The following is a 22,054-nucleotide window of genomic DNA, read 5'->3' as shown; positions in this document are numbered from 1 at the left end:
ACTTCTTTGATCAAATACCACTTGAGCAAAAATTTTTTGCTGTAATCCCAATATACATACATTTTCTTATAAATTATATAACATAATGTTTGGTACTAATAATATATAGAAGTATATAACATATGGAAAAGAAAAATTTTAAAGAATGAATTAAAGGAATAATATTTTTAAAATAACATTTTGCTTAATGATTGGAAAATTTTTTTGGTCTCACTTAAAATATTAAATGAGAGCAATTTGATTATGTTTCATTATTTTTAATATCTTGATTTAACACTTTGTGACTAAGTGATTTAAGGATCTGATTTTATGTTTCATTTATTTTGGATATAGCTGAAAAAGACACCTCACAAGAATATGTAGTTCCAAATAGAAGAAATGCATTTTTGGTTAATTTTTGATACTCATCTTCCTATCCCATCTACTAGTTAAAAAGTTTTTTGTTTAATTTCAGCTAGTACAGTTCTGTCTTCCCTAATAAAAATATGTTGTTCTGGCAGGAAGATTTTTATATTTTTTAATGAATGTGTTCAAATTCTGTTGAAATTCTTCATTCAAAAGAATTTTTAATGGATTTGAAAAAATTGTTTCCGTGTTTTTTAAGTGGATAGAGTTTTTTGTAGGTGATACATTATTTTTAGCAAAACAAAGAAAAAAGAGTAAATAAATAGCTAGATGAGGAGAGGGTTATTAACAGTGACAAATTCTTCAGGAAGATCTAGAAGGATGGGTACTAAGAAAAGGTTATCAGATTTGGTATCTGATAACTTTGAAGAGAGCAGTTTCAATTTAGGAAACTTCAAGGATATTAATACTTGAAAGAGGGAAGTTTGGAAGAAATTTATATTTTGAAGGAAAGTTTATATAGATTTGCAGTATTAACTCATCCATGTCCTTTTATCTAATGCAGTTCAGTCCATCCAACTAACTACAAACAAAGAGGAGTAGGTGAGGAAAGTCTCTCATCAACTATTGCCAGGATGGCAATGCAATCTGTGTTTGGGGCCATCACCTAGCACAAAAGGAGAGAGGTTTCAAGCTTGCACAGTTGTAGTGAGCCAGTTGTGTGCAAGGTGAAGTTGGAGAGTATAATAATGGATAAAAGGGTTATACTGTGTTGAAGTTGGAGAGTATAATAATGGATAAAAGGGTTATACTGTGTTGTAGACAAGATGTGTGATTAAAAACACATCTTTCTATGCTCCATTTGATTACCATTTAGGAGGATCAAGATTAGTCCACTAAAGGGCCATGTGGCCCCCACTTTAGAGACCACTTCTTTAGGGATTTTTATCACCTTCATGTAAACTAGCTTTATACTTTTGCATTCTCATAATAGGGCCAAATCTGAAACAGTTTGAAGTATGTTACAAATAGTGAGGCAAGATACAGTAAGTAATCATATCTCCTTTCCCTAAACTCCTAGAAAGAGTAAATAATAGATTGAAGAGTCAGCAAAATCAAAACAAAGTCTTTTTAGCGTATGGGAAAGTTTCTAGATAACAGAGAAAGAGGGAAGGAAGGAAGAAGAGATACAGACACATGGAAAGAAACAGAGAATGAGGGGTTGAAATTGAGGAAAATATATAGTGGAATGGAGCAAGATCCTAGAGGATATAAGAAGGGATGGAATCAAGAAAACAAATGGAAAGATTAGTTGTGGCAAGGGAAAAACCCACTTAATGATCTGCTATTAGAAAAAGAAAATAGAATAAAACAGGTTAACACAGGTTGGAGGAGGGGAAATAAGTGAGCACATGATAGAGGCTTCAAATTTTTCCTGAAGTAGGAACCAAGATTATCTGCAAAAAACATAAAGAGTTAAGAGAATTGAGGAGAAAGTTTGGAACAGTAGTTGTGGAAGAATATGATGAGCCAGTCAAAGAGGAATTAAAACATTTTATACATTGTAATGGTCCAGCTGAGTTGAGATAGCATGAATTTGTAGGAGACCCAACTGGCATGTATTTATGATTTCCTCAAGTAGGGATCAGTGACTTGGGAAAACAGAAAAAGAAGATGGTAGAAGCAACCTCAAGGATTAGGGTAATTAGCAGGAAGAACAAGGTAGAAGTAGATTCAAAGATTCCTTGAAATAGCTTATAATGCATCAAGGCTTTGAAGAGGGGTTAGTGAAACAGGAGTAATAGATTGGCAAAATAGGAAAGAATCAAGGAATCAGAGGTGGCCCATTTTTGGAACCCACTACTTCTTCTTGTCTTCTGAGATGTTTCTCGTTTGTCAAGAACCAGGTCAGTTACCATCTCCTTAGTGTTCAACACAGCTGAAAGATAGATCTTTCTTTTTAGCGGATTTTTCCCTTACCTATATCACATTTTATGTTGTGTTGTATTTATTTGTGAAGAGATTGATTTTCCTCCCTACTACACACTCACCTATATTGTAAACTTTATGGGCTTGGAATCATAAGAGATTTTTATCTTTGTATTTCCATTAGTTTACATATGATAATATTTTTGATAAATATTTGTTGAATTTAACTACTAGTTTGAAAACAGAGAAGATTAACATGATGTAAGAGACGTAAGAGATTGTAATCATGCTTCAACAAGGGACTTTCAAAATTCAGGACATTGGAAGTGGAGTAGTTTCAGATGAGAATAAGATAACAAGGTCTTACCACCCCTATAAGTGGCTGAGGTAGAATCAAATGGAGAACATGGGAACTGATCAGAAGCATAAACTAATGATAATAGGAGGGTTGTCAACATGAATATTAAAATCATCATGGCTGATGGTTAGGTAGGAAAGAAGGACTATAAGTCAAGTATTGATAATGTTGCACATAGTAGGTATTTAATAAATTGTTATTGTATAACTGAATTGTAACTAATGGCTGGTAAATGCTAACAGTGATCTGTTCTTGATAAGATTTTATATTCTGAAGCTGTAGTTTTCCAGTGCTAAGTGTTTTTCATTAGTGCTTATCTCAGGCAATTTTAAGTGCCCATTAGTCAATTTAGTGTTAAAGTAATTTTTCTTTTATCTAAAAGAAGACAGAAATGCCAATGCCAAGAAATACCAAATAAAAACTCAGATATCACATAAATTCCTTTTTCAAGAGAAAAAAAAAATAAAGCATTCTGTATTGCCCTTGAAAGTACCAAGTTTTGTTTTTTTACATCTAATCAAAAATAAATGAGATAAGACATAAAATAACAGAATGGATTGTTGTTAAATGTATATTTCTTCACATTAGGGAATACATTTTATGCCAGGAAACTCATAAAGAACAGATGATTTAACTTGTTTTAAGGATTGCTTTATACCATTGTAAGCCAGTTTCTTATTCTCCCATTGGTGCTATGTGATATGAATCATGAACCGTCATGATCTCTGAAGCATAAAAATTACAGGTGACCCAAAAGAGCAATGGAAAGACACATGAAGTGTTTAAGTAGGCAGTAGCATATTACTAAAGAGACTTTTAAGTGCAAAATAGCACTAAAGATATAATGAAGGACTTATATGTCCAGAAAATGTGGTAGGTCATATAAAGAAAGAGAAAGGAAGACCAGATAGTCTAATCGATTCTCTATCTCATTCCCTAAGCTCACAAACTGGGGATCATCTTTTACTCCTTGCCCACTCATTAAATATATTCAATATTCCCAAATCTTGTCTTTTCTCCCTACACATGTCTAATACATTCCCTTCTGCAACTACCACCTTAATGTCAAAGCACAAATCACCTCTTGCCTAATGTGTTGTGATACTCTTGAATAGGTGTCTTGGCCTCTAGTCTCTACCTTCTCTACCCAAATACTAACAACCTCATTTTCCTGAAGTACAAGCCTTATCATATCATTCCTTCTCTCCTTTACAACTCAATGAGCTCCAGTGACTTCTTATTAACTCTAGGATCAAATATAAAACCATCTATTTGGCATTGAAAAGCCCCTCATAATGTGACTCCATTTGTACTTTTCCAATTATCTTACACTTTACTCCTCTTCTCACTCTGTGATCCAGTTTCACTGATTTTCTTACTATGGCTACATGATGCTCCATTTCTTATCTTTGTACCTTTTCACTGCCTGTTCCCCTTGCTTGAAAAACCCTCTCTGTTCACCCCTGGTTCTGAGTTTCTTTCAAGACGCATTTCAAAAATCTACCTTCTTTTGGAGGACTTTTCCACTTTCCTCAGCTACTATACCTTCCTCTCTGAAATTCTTTCAACTATTCTGTATGAACTCCATTCCTCCATTGGAATATAAAATTTCTGAGTGTACTTTTACTGTCTTTTTTATTTTTAACACATATTCTAGTGTCTGCCACATAATAAGTACTTAATAAATGCTGTTGACTGAGAGACTAACCCAAATGTTTCACTGGTATTTATGAAGTATTAAAAGTCTAAAGAAAACCATCCAGAACATTATATAGATCCTTAATGAAAGATTTATGGTAGAACATGGTCATAAATCAACAAGTTGAAAAGGTATGGATGGATTATTTTATCATTAGTAGTGAAAATACTCAACATGTGATAAGATAATGTATATCCTAGTGACAACAGAATATTTTTGTTAGGCTCTATCTTTCAGCTTAAGAAAGATGCTATTTATTATTGCTTATAACATCTGTTCTCTTTGAAATTTCCCAATACTAAATGTAAATTTAGAAAAAACATGCCATTTTAGTTTATTTTTCTTATTCCTCCATCAGACCTTTGCCTAGTTATGAAAACTCTGATAATAAGTTTACTACTCAGATTAATATCACATATTAAGCAGGAAGGATAGCACTTTAGCTGTCTTAAATATTTTGAAATTATAGGTTGATGGCTAGAGACCATGGCAAAGTTGCTCAGTGCTAGACCTTTAATGATCATGATAATAGTGGACATTTGTGTAGTACTTTAAGATTTCCAAAGTAACTCTCATATGGTCTTTACAACAATTTCATGAGTTAAGTGTTTATTATTATTTTTACCTCCATTTTACAGATCAGAAAACAAATTCAGAGATCAAGTAATTTGTCTGTGATTATAGAACTTGTGTCAGAACAAAGGAAGAATCATTCCAAGTCTTGTCTCACTCCATATCCTGTAGGTGTTCCACTATACCATATTGTTTTTTACATGGAACATTACTAAGACTGTGGTGGGCCAAATAGGAAATATAGAATTGAATTACCCACTATCAAAATAGTGGGTAAGTCAATATAGCTGATCATTAAACTAAACGTTATGGACAAAATTTACACTATCTGTCCTAACTTAAGAGATTTGAATTAGATTTTTTTTCAATTGCTTCAATTCAAATAAAATAAAATTTCAGAGCTCTTTAAATTAAATAGCTATGCCTCTGATAAATATGCACATATAAACATAAATGTAGATGATTTTCTGTTAATTACAAAAATTATCATTGTGGCTGAAAATTAGATACTTAGTTAAAATATATTAACACTCTAGGGCCATTAATGTAAAATGTAATAAAATATATTGATGTATTCCCTGATTTTGTAATTATAGTATTTACTCTAAGAATTATTATAATAAAAATCGTCATGACAAAATTAATTCAATTTTAATTTAATTTAAAATAAGTTATTATATATGATTATCATTCATAGTGAAATCCAGTTTAAGAAAGCTTTTCATTCTGAGATTTGAAGTAATCCTAGAGATTGATTGCAATGGCATTATTATTGTAAACTAGTTTTGGTAGTAATATATTGGCATAACCCAGCCATGATCACTGACTATTCCTTCATCATTAAAATTGTCTTATTTAAAAAAAAAAAAGTTGTCTTATTTTATACTTTATGTGCTCTGATAAATCATTCCATGTATAACTCTGTATTTTGTAATTATTTACAATAAGTATGTCCCTTTTCTATTATTGCTTCTTAAATTTCTGATTATATTATAGAAATACAGTTGATTTTTGAGGCTTAGTTTTGTAGCCTGGAAGTTTGCAGAAACTACTAATTGTGTTGATTAGTATCTTTGCTGATTCCCTAGAATTTTTCAAATATATCATCCTATTATAAGTCCTGGGGATAGTTTTACCTCCTTTTTATTTTCTTTATATCTTTATTTTTTCTCTTGTTTTATTGCTATTGTTAGCATTTCCAAAACTATATCAAATAATAGGGGTGGTAGGCATCTTCTTTTCTATATTTATTGGAAAAAATCTAGTGAATCCTTATTATGTATGATACTTGCTATTGCTTTTAGATAGATGTTTTTCATGATATTAATAAAATGGCTCCTCTGTGTCTATACTTTGTGGTGTTAGATTTTTTTTTAAATAACTTTTTATAGATAGAACTCATGCCAGGGTAATTTTTTACAACATTATCCCTTGCATTCACTTGTTCCGATTTTTCCCCTCCCTCCCTCCACCCCCTCCCCCTATGGCAAGCAATTCTTTACATGTTGAATAGGTTACAGTATTAGATTTTTTTAAAAAGCATAAATGAGTATTGTGCTTTTTCAAAAGCTTTTTCTGCATATGTTGATATGACTTGCAACTTATTTTTAATTAAATGAAAAATTTGGTATTTTCAAAAGCAATATATTTTCCTTCACTTCTTTCACAGATGAAGAGATGGTCCTTCTCCTTGCCAAGGAGAATTCATGTTATCCAATTTCACTACAACAATACAATATATGTATAGAAATTAGTCTTCTCCTTGCCAAGACTAATTTCTATACATATATTGTATTGTTGTAGTGAAATTGGATAACATGAATTTATTCTTTTTTTCATTCTTAAAATTCTGAATTCAGTGTATACCAAAAAATTAACAAATAAAAACAATGTGCATACACAATGGAACAGAAAAAGAATTACATGTGAAACCATGAATATTATGTTTAGCTTGTTTTTAAATAAATATATGTATATATGTGTATGTGTGTGTGTATATACACAAACATATACTGATGGTTTTTTCAACAGTTTCCTTTTGGGGGGAGGTACAAACAGGGCATTTATCTGTTATTTTGTTAAACTTAATATATATTTTTTAAAATATTGGTAACAAAATTTAATGATTTCATATGTAATTTGCTTTTTTTTTCATCTGGTTAAATTTGTTGATTGTTAAATTCATATAAAAATGCATAAGAGCACTATATTTGAAAATTACCTGAGTCTAAATTTTAGTTTTGCTCTTTGCTTGTTTTGTAATTTTTTAATGTTTTAATTTTTTGCATTTGAATAATATTTGATTTTTCTTACTTAAATGTAAAAAACAATTGTTAACATTCATTTTAAAAAGTTAAATTCCAAATTCTCTTCCTCTTTCTCTTTTCTCCCCTCTCCCTGTGATGGTTACACATGTGCAATCATGTAAAATATATTTCCTTATTAGTCATGTCATGAAAGAAAAAGCAGGGGGAAATAAAACATGAAAAAAGTAAGAAATAGTAAGCTTTGATCTGTATTTAGACTCAGTTCTTTTTCTAGAGATGGATAATATTTTTTATCATGAGTCCTTTGGAATTGTCTTGAATCATTGTCTTGCTTCACTTTGTATCAGTTCTTTTACATCTTTTTAAGGTTTTTTAAAATCATTCTGCTCATCATTTTTTATAACACAATAGGGGTCCATCACAATTATATCCTACAACTTGTTCAACCATCCTCAATTGATGGACATCTCAATTTCTAATTCTTTGCACAAAAGAGTTGCTATAAATACTTTTCTTCAATAAATCCGTGTGTGTGTGTGTGTGTGTGTGTGTGTATGTGTGTGTATGTGTGTGTCTGTGTTTCTCTTTTTCTTTTTATATCTTTAGGATATAGACTTTTGCTAATTTTTTATCAAAACAATCATAGTTCTATAGTCTTTTTATAATCTTAGTTCTAAATTGCTTTCCAGAATGGATAGATGAGTTCACACTCTACCAATAGTGTCGCAAGTTTCCCACATCCTCTCCAACATTTATCTTTTTTCTTTTCTGTTGTATTAACTAATCTGATAGATGTGAAGTGGTTCTTCAGAGTTTTTTTCTCTAATTAATAGTGATTTAGAGCATCTTTTCATACAATAATAGTTTTAATTTCATCATCTGAAAACTACCTATTCATATTCTTTTACCATCTATCAATTGGGGAGTGATTTGTATTCTTATAAATTTGATTCCTTTTTCTATGTTATTTGAAAAATGAAGCTTTTGTCAGAGGTACTTGCTATAAAATTTTTTCCCCTAGCTTCCTGTTTTCCTTCTAATCTCGATTATATGAGTTTGGTTTGTCAGAGTTACTTTCAAAGCTGTTTTTCCTGTTCATGTTTCTCTCTGAGCTTTTTTCATTTCCATCGCATGCATTTTTTAAAAATACTCTAGTGGAATGGCTAGGTGGCTCAGTGGATAGAGCACCAGTCTTGAAGTCAGGAGGATCTGACTTCAAATCTGGTCTCAGACATTTAACACTTCCTAAATGTATGACCCTGGGCAAGTCACTTAACCTCAATTGCCTGGGGAGGAGAGAGAAAGAAAATATATAGTCTAGTGATTATTTTAAAAAGAAGAGAAGGAAAGAAATATACACACAATACTCATATAATAATAAGAAAATATATATAATAAGTATCCATTAAAATACTTTGTGATATAAAAGAACTGTGAAAACAAGACAAGTCGTATCCATTTTTCAGGGGTATATATGGATTGTGACATATAAATGTGATAGAATTTACTGTGCCATAAAAAGTGATGAATATGAAGCATAGGAAAATAATGAATTGATAGAAATTGATACAAAATGAAGAGAATCAGAAAAACAATATATACAGTGACTATAACAATGTAAATAGGGAAAAAATAGATTCTTACTCTCTATGTAGTTGTAATGACTAACCGTGGCTCTGAAGAAGAGATGAGATAATTACTGCCCTTAATTCTTTGCAGAAGTAGAGGGCTATTAATATGAAATAATTGTATAAATGACCAAATTTGATGTGCTTTTTTTAGTTTTGCTGAACTGTTCGGTTTTTTTTTTCTCTTTCCTTTAGATTCTTTATTACAAGGAGGAGGATATATTCAGAATGAATATGATTAATGAATTGAAAATAAAAATACTATTTCCTTGAAATAGCCTTTTAGGCCAACCTTTGATGAGATTTCCCCAGGAGGGAACTTGAGTCACACATAAAATGGAAAATACCTCAAAAAATACAACTGAGGTTGTTTAGGCTATAGGCATCTAACTTATAAGAGTTATATCTATTTTTTTTTTGGAAGGACAAAGTAAAATTAAGCAAATAACAATGTGGTTTTCCATAATGGCTAGAATTATTGCCACAATATTCAGTCTTTTCAGCCTCAGAAACTAATTCATTCATATTGAGCATCACATGTACTGGTTAAATAGAGGTGCCATGAAAAAAATAGATAGGAAGGAAGGAAGGAAAGAAGGAAGAAAAAAGATAACAGTCATTGGGAGAATAGATTTTCAAAAAATAGTAATAATGCGTCTGCAATGTAGTAAAGACTTTAGGGTCAATATATTTATATAAGGTATAGCTGGACAAGTGGCCTTTCAATTTTACCTACATTTTTCAGGAATCCTATTGTGGTAGAGTATATAGTATTGTTTTGTTTTCAGGAAGCTATATAGAGAATATTAATAATAGCCAGTATTTACATAATATTTAAGCTTTACTAAGTGTTTTATATTCATTATCTCATTTGATCCTCAAAAAATTCTGGAAAATAGAAGCTATTATAATCTTCCTTTTATAGATAAGGAAATTGAATCTGAAAAAAAAAATTAGGTGATTTCCCAAGACAAATAGCTTGTAGATTTCTGAATATACTATCTCAGCTACTTGCCTCAGTAGGAGACACAATTTTATTGGAAAAATGTAGAATGTATTAAAAATGTTTCCCTTAGCCAGATGCCAAAATGCTAAGTTTAGGCATTTCTGGCAGTGTGTCATCCCCACTTATTCCATCTCCGTCTTCTGAATTTCTGAACATTGTATAAGAATCAATTTAACTATTTCCTCCTCCATTAAAGTCTTCCCTGATTCTTCCAAATCAGAAGAGATGTTGCCATTACAGTGACCATCATTGTATCTTTTTTTGATACCTCTTACTTAACACTTAGCCATATCTGCCTTGTATTATAATTCTTAGTGTATGCTCTTATCTTTTCTAGTAGATTTTAGGCTCCTGGAGGTCAGGACTTGGATTTTATTTCATTTCTTTTCTCCCTAGAATATAGCATCATATTTAGTGCATAGTAGGTTCTTCAGAAATATACTTTTAATATGTTACTTAAATGTACATTTATCTCAGTGTTATAAGATTAAAGTAACATAATTTTATAATGGAAAATTATATAAAAATCTTAAATATAATTATCATTGTTATCTGTTATTTACAATACTAATGCTGTTTTAGAAAATGCCAGCAATATATATGTATAACATAATCACATATTTACTTATACACATACCCACAATTAATTTGAGGTAGAGCTGAGTTAAGTCCCATTTTATCCTGGGAATCTACTACTAAAAATTAGCAAATTTTCAACTTCTTGAGGAAAATATAGTAGGAAAAATTTTACTCTAATACAAAGAAAGGGGAAATATAATGTGTTGTCATTTATTCATAATATATGTGAACTAATATTGGTGACTCATAACTCATGAAATAGTTGAGTTTTTCCCCCTACTCCTTTCATTTTATGTCTTACTGAAAATTGTATTTAAGTGTTTCTGCGTGACTTTCATCTCTATAGAATGTGCTTTGGAACATTTGAAAATTTGGTCTCTAAAACAGTATTACTAATTTTTGAAGGATGAATCATATTGCTGTCAGGCTATAAAATTGCTTTGTAGAAATGTCTAACTTAATTGTCTGATTTTCCTTCATTTTGCTGATAGACTATACTTTGTTCATCTATTGGTTTGCTAAATTGCATGTAGAAAATGGAATCTCAGAAGTAATTGAAACTCTTTTAGTCTGTTGCTGTAAAAATAAATGCAAATGATTTCCAATTATTGTTGCTTATATGATATATGATTTATTATGCAGCTCTCTCAGTTTATCTACATGGCTTTTTAAGTTGAGTTTTAACCCTTTTCTTGAGAAGCAAACAGCCAAATGATTATTGTAGATGTTATTAAATGTTATTAATTTGGAAAAACTCCTAAAAAATTCCATCATACAATAGTTCTGTTTGTTATGACCACTTTACTTCCCATTCTCCCTTGCTTTTTCTTTCTATTGGTCTTTTTTTTTTTTTTTAAGTATTTTATTTTGGTATAGTAAATATCAGTGGAACGTAAGAACATTATTATTATTTTTATGAAACACAAATACATGTACAGTAATTTAGTGCATGTAGTGAATTTAAATATTTACATATTTTAGCTCATCTTTGACTTATATCTGTTGGCCATTTACAAGGCTAGATAGATTGATTGGTTTCTAAATGCTTTATAATTACTTTTTACTCCCTAAATTCTGTTAATTCCTTTCTGTAGGTCTTTTCTGCTCAGATAATTCATTGGCAACTTAGATAACTTAGATTAGATAACTTAGAAAGTTATCTTTCTTAGATAATTTAGAAAGATAATTCATTGATAACTTAGAAATTCAGTGAAACTTTGATAAATTATTTCTCCAACCCTTTTATCATTCATATGAATGCTTCAAGTTAATATTAGGATACAAGTAACACAAAAAGAAAAACATGTTCAGAGATCAATATTCTTTCTCTACAAATATATTGTTGAAAATATAGTGTATTTTTTACCTGATTCACATGGTCCTTTGTGTTTTATGCTAACATTAATTTTCTTCTGAGAATAAATCTCATTGAACTGGCAAATATTCTCATAGGTCTTCCCTTCAGGTCCACAAACGCTTTCTTGGGATCCACAAACACACTGTGGTTCAGGAATTTCCCCATACTCCATTACTTCAGTATTTAAAATGCATTCCAGGTTTTGCCCACACTGCCCATAGAAATGATTACTGCCATCCAAATCACAAATCTGCCCTTCTCTATTCCCACATTCAGAGCAGCAGCCACAATGGTCTAAAACTGTTCCAGCCAAGCAGTTTTCAGGCTGAGAACAAAGTTCTAACTCACATTTTCCACAATTATGTCCTTCCCTTAATAATCTCAGCCAGCTTCCTTGATACAAGTTGGAAAAACTCTGGAAAACTTGTGTCAGGACTATCAGCATTACTATGCTCACCAGAGGCTTCATTTCTAAAATGAAATGAACATAAACTGAGGATCTTTAGATTTAAGCCAAAGAGGGAAAAAAAATCACACTCCTCCCTTTCCCCTTTCGTCAAACAAATCTGCAGCAAACATAGATTTTAAAACAAAATTAACATCAGATTTCAGGTCTGGAATAGATAAGTAAAATATCCAAATCTGCAAGTATTCATTTGGATCACAATTTTGAACAAGACTGCTTTATATATAAGACAAAACACTCCTCTTGACAATAAAAATGTAACCCTCTAAATGCCTTTGACTTTTAGGCTAATTTGGAAGCACCTGATATAGTAGAACAGAACTGTGTTGTGACTACTTAATATAAACCTCAGTTTCCTCATCTGCAGTATGGTAGAAAGAATATTGAGTTTTGAGTTGGAGATCAAGTTTTGCATCCTAGATGCACTTGGCGAATCCCTTACTTTCTCTGGGCTTCAGGTTCTTACCTATAAAATGAAGGTACTGAACTAGATTAAAATGGGCTTTATAATCTTTTTCCAACTCAAATCTGTGATCTTATGATTATATGATTAGCTGATCTCTAAAGTCCCTGATGAGTCTGTAATTCTAAAATATTAGTGCTATGAGCATATATATTATGTAGCTTAGCCATAAGGGTTATTGCTAGAATGCCAAAAGACTATAAACCAACCTAATTGACATCAAAACATTAGAGGTCAAGTGGGATTTTCTGCCATTGTTAATTCACCATGAGACCATAATAAACATCAAATAATAATAATTCATGGTCATTATTACAATAACAGTACATTTGTGAAATAAATTATTCTAAGAACAATTAATATATTTCAGCACTGTAACCTTTTGGTCATATATTGCTCTATTGGCCTCTCTGTGACTCTTGTTAAATCATGTAACTGCTGTCTGCAGAATAGTGATTTAAATTAGACATATAGATTTCCATCTAAGTAAGATAGATGAAGTGAGATAACAGAGAAGAAAGAGCACAGCTTAGGTAGCATATGGAATTGATTTTGGTTTTCTTCATACAACATTTTTCTTAGATTCATCATCTGGTATTGATTGGTCTATTGAAATCAAGAAGTAAGGTATAAGAGTAAAATACAAAAGAGGAAGATTTTTAAGGAGGATTTGGATGATATGCAACTAAGCTGGACAGTGAAAAATGAAAAGGACAGATGCTAGACATAGATTCCTATGTTGAATAAGAACTGCTGAAAGTAATTAATAATAATAGCAAGCAATTACATAGCATTTAAAAGTTTGGAAAGCACTTTACATACATTGTCATCAAATTTTCATAACAACCATGAAAAGAAGGTGCTATTATTCTTATTTTACAGAACAGAAAACTGAGGCACAGAGAGTTTAGTGAAAAAGGATGAATTGCTAAAAGCAAAATAATCTTAATCATAACTTAGCATTTGTATAGTACTTAAAGGTTTGTAAATCAATTTACATATGTTATCTCATTTGATCTTCACAACAAGGTGCTATAATTCCCATTTTACAGAATAGGAAACTGAAGTACAGGGAAGTTAAATAACTTTTACAGGATCAAATGACTTGTAAGTACCCGAGACAAATTCAAACTGAGTCTTTCTGATTCCAGGTCCAGTATTCTATCAACTATCTAGTTGTCAGGAAAAGGAATGATAGAGGTAGAATGGGAAGGGTAGATCAGTAAATTAACCTCTCTATTTTGTTTTCTGCCATTCTGCCCAAGCCATTCCAATTTTAAAGAAAAGCTATTATATATCCCCGCCCTCATTTTGGACCAACAAATCTTGTGGAATTCCCCCTCCCAATTCTGGTGGAAAAATTACGATAAAGTTATACTCATTTAGAAATGTGTGCTGAGATCAATTAATATCAATCAAGCCTTTATTAAGTAACTACAGCCTCTGGGGGTACAACTACAAAAGTGAGGCAGTCCCAAGTCTCAATGAGAATATTCTACAGGTTTATAGATAACTAAATACAGGAAATATACAAATTAAATACACCATGATTTGGGCTGAGGGGGCACAAAAATAGAAAAATGAGGAAAAATTTTTTTGAATGATGTGAGATAAGATATATTTTTCTATTGTTTCGTTATGCAAATTTGCTTCAGTTGAACATTTTGCAATTCATGATCTTTTCTATTTTCTTAGTATAATGAAATAAGAATTTACTTCATCTTAGAAGTTTCCAAGGGTGAGTGGCTATAAGTGACTTAGATGACATAATTTATCATCTAAAATGCCATTTTTAACCCTAATTTGTATGAATCAGAATGACTAACAAATATGCTTCAAAGGGGAACACAAACTCATAAGAAAAATCAAAAGGTAACTAGAGATTCTAAGAACATACCATTCTTCCAAATATTGTACCTAGCTACCTTGTTTTTCCAATTCCATTGAGATAAGGTGTACCTAGTGGCAACAGGGAATTGTAAGACTGGGGATGCTGGACTTAGAATCAGGAAAATCTGTAATTAAATCTAGGCTTAGATACTTATTAGTTATGAGATTCTGAGCAACATATAACTTCTCCGAGCCTCAATTTTCTTTAAATAAATGAGAGGTTATACGTTCTCTTCCATCTCTAAATCTATCCTGTGATCTAATATATAGGTGTAGCAAATCTATAGCTATAGCAAAAAGGACCAGTTGGGGAACACTAGCTGGGAGGCTTTGATTCTTCTTCCTTTTATCTGTTGCATGCATAATAGGGGAACTACAAAATTCATATATGTCTCTGTCATGAAGGAGTTACAATACAATAAATTCAATACTGCCAAAAAATGAATTAATAATTTATGTTAAATACTTATTAAAATTACATAGTCGAAATCCACACTTGAAGGGGATAAAATTTCTAATGTATTTAGGGATAGATTTTCTTTTTTTTAAATTTATTTTTATCTTTTATTTATTATTTTAAATTATAGCTTTTTATTTTCAAAATATATACACGAATAATTTTCAATATTCACCCCTACAAAACCCTTTGTCCTAATTTTTCTCCCCTTTCTCCCCACCCCATCTAGGGATAAATTTTCAATATATTTTAATAAAATAAAAGTCCCCCCCAAAATGAAAAAGTAATAATGAATAGTATTATTACCCAAAAAGAAGACTGAGATGATATCACATGATCTCAGGAGAGGTAGGGAAGGAAGTGGCTCTCAGACCCTCTTTCTTATTGCATGGTATGAATGAAGGAGTTTTTCAGCTTCAGATGGGAATACCACAAACAATTTTCCATTGCTGAGCTAGACAATTTTCAAAGATAAAGATAAAGATAAAAGACTAAAAAATAAAAAAAAATAAAAACACTAAAACAAAATGTTCTGATTCTTAGACATAATTGCGTCAAGGCAAGTCAATTTCTTACACCTCTTCCTAGTGTTTTCTACCTTCTCTCTTTCCCTCTGTCCCCTGACGTTCATAAATATCAGTGAGTTTTTCTGAGGTTGCATATAAACCATGCACTATTTTTTATTTGCTTTTTCAGCTTCCACAAAAAGCCTCAGCAGCTAACACTCAGATTGTACAAATTGCCTTGAAGTTTTGTCTTGACAAGTTTCAAAACAATCAGAGGTACTTAGTCATACTAGAAGATAAAGGCAGAGCTGAATTTTTACCTGAATTCTTACACTCATACCAAAATTCCTACTTTTACTTAACTGTATCTTGAACTCCTATTACATACATATTACTGTGTTCAGTACTGTAGGGAACTCAAAGGGAGGGTTAAGACATGATCTCTACTCCCTTTTAACTTAGAGCTGTACTGGCTTCACTGGCTACATCTCTTTCAATACATGATAAATCAATTTCATTAAGGGATAGTTATTAATAAAAGAAATAGGGTGACTTTGAAGGTATTATGAATTCACCAAAAAAGAAATTTCTCAGAGTACACATACTTTTCTTTGTTGCTTATGTTGTAAGGGGTAACTAAATAGTTTCATTGAATTCAAACTCAAGCTCTTTCTAAGGAAAATGTAATGTTTTAGAGCTCCTTACTATAGGATATGAGTAGGAAATATTCTTAGTAACCAAGTTGGAATAAAAAAAAAAAAGAGGAGCTTTGCTAATGTATCTAGCAAGCATTTTGTCTTCCCTTAAATAAAATAAATTCTCTTAATAAAGCCAATGGAGTCAGGGTTTGGGGGGCAATGGTGTTGGTGAGGATTTTATGATTAATTACAGAAGATGAAAGAAAGTCTTTATGCAGCTGAACTATCTTCTTGAAACTGCTGGCTCTAAAACCAAGTTGTACATTGGATTCCTTTTTTTGTGCCAATCTTACATTTTTAAAAAACATAACTTTTATGAATATCATCATTAGTGCTATAAGCACAGGGAAGTATAAGTTAATTCTACAGTAAAGTGATTATTAAATCCATTAGTCATATACAGGAGATCCATAATTAACTTATTCTCCAGCATCAAGTAAATGATTCTACTGTGTGCTTTAAGAAAGCAATTGTTCACTAATATGCAAAATACAGCAAGGCTATTAGATCATAAAACCATGCAATCTTATAATTAAATTATAAATTTTACATATTTTAATAATGTGCTTTATATACTTTAATTGTTTTCTACATAAGATTAAAAGGAGATGCCACAATTTTTCTCAGACACATTATATCTAGTCCCGAACAGTACAATGCTTAATAATAAGTGATGACTATCTACCAGGGTTGACAGCAGTCTTTCAGGAACGTAGAATTTTTCTTTGGATTATTGCCGAGTACTAAAATGAGAATATGTATTAGTTCTAAGTTGTGTTAAGGCTATGCTTCTGGGCTTTCCTTTATTTTCTTCCCTGCTTCTTCATTAGTAACAACCATAGGCATTCACAGTCACTATTCATATCAAGCAGTTTGAGCTAGCTCATATCATAGGATTCAGAGCTAGAAGGGACCTTAAAAGTCATTTAGTGCAAAAAAATGTTACCAAAAAAACATTCACAGAGAGGAAATTACATGTTCAAGTTCGTGCAGATAGTAAGAGTTCATACTCAGTTCTTAACCAGCAGTTTCCTTAGTTTTAAATTTGAATGGACCCAATTTTAAAAAATTACTAGAGTAGGTATTGAAGGTATGAAGATGAATAATAACTCACATTTATATGGTCCTTTAAAGTTTACAAAATTCTTTCCCCACAATAATTCTTTGAAGCAGGTAGCACAAATATTATTGTCTTCCTTTTTATAGATTAGGAAAATGAATTTCAGTGTGGTTAACTGATTTATTTGCTTAGACTACAGAGCTAGTGGATATGGCAACCAGGATACAAACCAGATCTTGTAGCTCAAATTGGATGTTTTTTCCTCTATAGTAATAATAATGATAATAAATATTTACATATCTGATATATTTTGTGTACTGTGATAAATACTTTATAAATATAATTTCAGTTGATTCTCACAAAGTCTTGGAAAGCAGGAGCTATTATATCCCCATTTTATGGATGAAGAAATTGAGGCAAAGAGGTTAGATGACTTGTCCATGGTTATATAACTAATCAGAGTTTGAGGCTGGATTTAAACTCTGTCTTCTTGCCTCTAGGCCTAGTTCTTGCTCTACTGCATGACTTACCTGCCCCACACTATGTAATACATTTTTTTACTTTAGAGACAGAATAGGAGGTAAAATGATAAGCAGAACAAAAATAATAACCTTACATCTTAATACTTAAATTGCAAAACAAAGTTATTTTTTATATCTATATGATAATAACAAATGTTAAATATATAAATAATTGTAGGAATAGTGCCTTATTCCAGGATTACTTTTTCTCTAAACTTCATTGACCAAGATGAGTAAGAAGGATGACTGTATATTGATAACAACTTAACAAAAACATATATAATATTAGCAAAATAGAATACCCATTAGTCTAAGACAGATATAGAATAACACTTCCTTGACAACAAAGAGAAATAGGCTTGATAGACATTCTTGGAGTACACGATAAACAGGTCAAAAACCTACAGAAATATTTGTGTTAAAATTAGAACTTCATAAAACAATAGTAAAAGTCAATAAAGGCATACTCCATTGGATTTGTTGAATGCAGCAGACAATAGTTTATTTCCAGATGAAACCTACAAAAAATCAAAAGGCCTTCCATGGATGACATCACCCTTAAACCCAGCCAACAACATGTTGACAAAACAATAGAAAATGGTTTTGTCATATCATTTTACCTATGTCAATAGAAGAATTCATAAAGACAATTCAATACTCAAACCAGATCTTGGATAGTTGTATTTTGTTTGGTTGACAAACAAAAATTGTAGAAAGTCTATATATCTTGTTTTAGTGATTAATATTAAGTTATACAGAGAAAAAAGTACAAAATATTATTATAGGTTATAAAAATTGAACACCTACCAAATATCAAGCAAGGCATGTCCTTGTACACCAGAAACTCATTATCTTTCATAAACTAATATAATGAATCTATAACGAATCTAGAATGTAATTAATTATATGTAATATATAAGTATATATACAATATAATCTATAATAATTTGTACCATAATTAATAAAACAATAGTTTACATTTACATAGTATTTTAAAGTTTGCAAAAAAACTTTATAAATAGCTCCTTTGATGTTCGCAACAACATTCTGAGGCAGTATTATTATTATTCCATTTTACAGATGAGGAATCTGAGACTGAGGAAAGCTTAGTGACTTTCTGTGAATCACATAGCTGCTTAGTGTATAAAACTATATTTGACCTCCTGACTCTAAATCCCTCATCCTATGTACTGACACAAGCTTCAAAACATTCAGAAGAACACAAGCAATAAAATGAATCGGAATAGAACCATCATCTCAGATAAAGTTTTTTTCTTATAATCACCCTGATAGAATCAAACCCATAAACATTTAAGAACAACTTTTAAAGTTGATGTTGCCACATTAAATATTCATAATCTCCAAGTGACATGGAAGTGAATGGATGAATGAATAGAGTGTTATGTGCAAAGCATTGTACTAAGTCCTGGGGGTACAATTAAAAACGAGGTGATATCAGGGCTTCAAGAATGTTATGATCTGATGGAGGAGACAACACATAGAGAAAAAATTTAACTGAAAGTCACATGGAAAGGTCCCTTGGTTTTTAGGGTTCAAAGCAGAGGGTAATGCTTCTTTTTTTAAATGTCATTTCCACTGATAAAATTCAGATCAGATTCTGATGCTGCAGCATTTGACAATGCTAAGGACGAGCATGACAAGGACTTTCTTTCCTGAGTCATCAATAGATTTTGTTGTAGCACCTGGAGGAGCAGTTACCAGGTTGCATCTGGTATTGATTCCCTGAATCAATGCTGTAGGTACTGATCTAGAAGCATTGCTATTTCAAAGCTTATTGGACTCAAGGTCCAAGCTGTCTTTTCCAGAGACTGATAGGAAATGGTAGTCAAGGTGATGGTGGTGGTTTGATGTGTTTGGAATGTGCTGCCACTTGTCTCTCTCTCTTAAGGTTCCATACTTGTTTCAGCTAGATTGATTTACCTACTTTGTGAATGGTTTGGTTGGCAGTTGGTATGGATGGCTAGTCCCTTCTTTACAATCATTAGATTTTGAGCTCTTTGAGGTCAAGTTCTGTTTTTTGCTTCCTTTTGTATCCTCTGTGCTTAACACATAGTAAAAAATAAAGTTTATTGACTGTTCTCCTTAGGCATTTTTTCCCCAAGTTACAGCTGTAAGGGTGGATTGGAAGCAGAACCAGTAGGGCCAGGATATCTGACTCAATTGCAAATTAATCCTATTCATTTTCAGAATAAATCATATATTTTTTTAGAGTTATGGGATCAGCTGCCCTAAGTAATGTTGGAAATGGAATGTCATATGGACCAAGGACAGATAAGATCAAAATTAAATATATAGATCTTGTAGTGAATGGAAATTTTATAGGCATGAATAACTTTCAAAAGAAAGAAGTCAAGCAGAAAAAAAATCAAAAAAAGGAGAGCATCTCATAGGAGCAAGATGATAGCATAGTAGCTTTATTGTCTGGTCTGTTACCCTTATATTAAGGGTGCAAGCCTAGAGAGGAGACATTTATGTTCATTATTTTATTCAGCTACAAAAACTGACATTTTCCCCTTTTCAGGAACCCAAAAATCAGGGTTGTAGCTATCAGAAGAATTGAAGTAAATTGACTAAAAGGGAAAGATTCTCCTGCTGATTGAGACTCCCCCAAAAGCAAAAGTCCACTTGACACTAATAATGCTATATTCAATGTAAGTGAAATATAATGAAGCTAATTAGCAGTCCTCACAAAGAGACTGTTTACAAATGTCCCAATAAGGCTTGAATAGTACTCCCTCAATTGATTGTACTAGTAATAAGAAATCACTAGATTCTATACTAATCATTTTGCGATTCTTGATTACTTAGCCTTTAGTCAATCAACTAGAATTTTTTAGTTTTCTATGGTAATAGGTTATCTAGTGTGATTTAAAATGTTCCAATGAAAGTCCATACCTGTATAAAACTTTGAGGCCATGAACTCTTAATTTTAGGGTGTGTTATGGACCTCTTTGGCAGTCTGCTAGCACCTATGAACCTTTTCTCAGAAGAATGTTTTTAAATAATTGAATACAGTTGCACATTTCAATTAGAGGTTAGTGAAAATAAAGATGATTTTTTTTCCCCATCTAAGGTCATGGATCTCTTGAAGTCTATACACAGACCCCTAAAGGGGTCTGTGAATCCCTGGCTAAGAATTACTGCTCTAGACCATGGTCTTGTCCTATATTCCCAAGAGATTCAGTCCTTTGGGTTGTTTTTTCTTAAAATATAACTACTGGCAAGGTCAAGGTAGGGGTTGGTATATATAATGAGTTAAGATAAGCATAGGCAACAGATTCCTGTGATAGCTGCCATTTGGGGTATAGATTTATCCCAAACTGAAGAGGTATAATACTTCATAATTCAGTTGCTCATGCCTTTCTTCATCTTACTAATAGGGTAACTTGAAAATAGGCATGGCCAATTTTACTCAAGTACAAACAAAATGAGAACCCTTGAAGAAATTCTTCATACTTCTCATTCTCCAGCTCCAGCTGAGGCTCCATATATATGTACAACTCTCTTTTTGGAAGATCTTTTAACATCCTTTAAAATTCCTTGATCTTGAATGAGGTCAAGTGCCAACATGCTTCCTTTCTCCCCTGTACTTTTCCTTTCCTTTGAATGTAAAAAATTCCTTTGGCTTCTTAATATTAGAAATGGACTGATAGTACAAAATAAACCTGTACAGTCTTACATTGAGACTTATTGACCATTAAAATCATACTGTAAATGAGTTTATCCAAGAGAGCCAGATTCCCAACAAGGAATAGTGAAGAGCATTTTAATGGGTCAAAGAAAAAGATAATACTCTAGAACAGGGCTTTTTAAATTTTTTCCATTCATGATCTCTTTTTGGCCCAAAATTTTTACATGACCCCAACTATATGGGCATATATATAAATATGCCTATTTTATATATTTGATATAAATCAAACATTTATTGACAATAAATCATAATTTCATAGCCCCTCACATTTGGTTATGAAACCCCATATGAGCTTATGAGCCATAGTTTAAAAAGTTGTGTTTTTGAACATAGGAAAGACCTGTGAAGACAAGCTATAGTAGAGTGCTACAATGACAAGCTTTTGGATAGGCAAGGGGAGGATATTGAATACCTGGGGGAGAGACACCAAAGATAAACTACTGTTTACTTTTCTAAGGGTCTAGAACTGACTATGGTGACATTTTTTCCAATGTCAAATGTTGGGGTTTTTTGTTACTTGTTTTTTTCTACTTTATTTGG

General features: G+C 31.7%; 1 protein-coding gene across 1 annotated transcript in view; it reads right to left on the bottom strand.

The window, feature by feature from the left end:
- Positions 1-12,210, bottom strand: part of RANBP17 (RAN binding protein 17) — a 356,591-nt gene extending 344,381 nt beyond the window's left edge. Inside the window, exon 1 of the mRNA XM_051973711.1 lies at positions 11,751-12,210. Within this exon, the coding sequence (XP_051829671.1) occupies positions 11,751-12,210 (460 nt within the window). The remainder of the gene's footprint in view (positions 1-11,750) is intronic.
- Between the last annotated feature and the right edge of the window lie 9,844 nt (positions 12,211-22,054).

This window comes from Antechinus flavipes, chromosome 2, assembly GCF_016432865.1.
Source record: "Antechinus flavipes isolate AdamAnt ecotype Samford, QLD, Australia chromosome 2, AdamAnt_v2, whole genome shotgun sequence".
Lineage (NCBI taxonomy): Eukaryota > Metazoa > Chordata > Mammalia > Dasyuromorphia > Dasyuridae > Antechinus > Antechinus flavipes.
The sequence above is the reverse complement of the archived record's forward strand: the minus strand, read 5'-3'. Positions and strand labels throughout refer to the sequence as shown.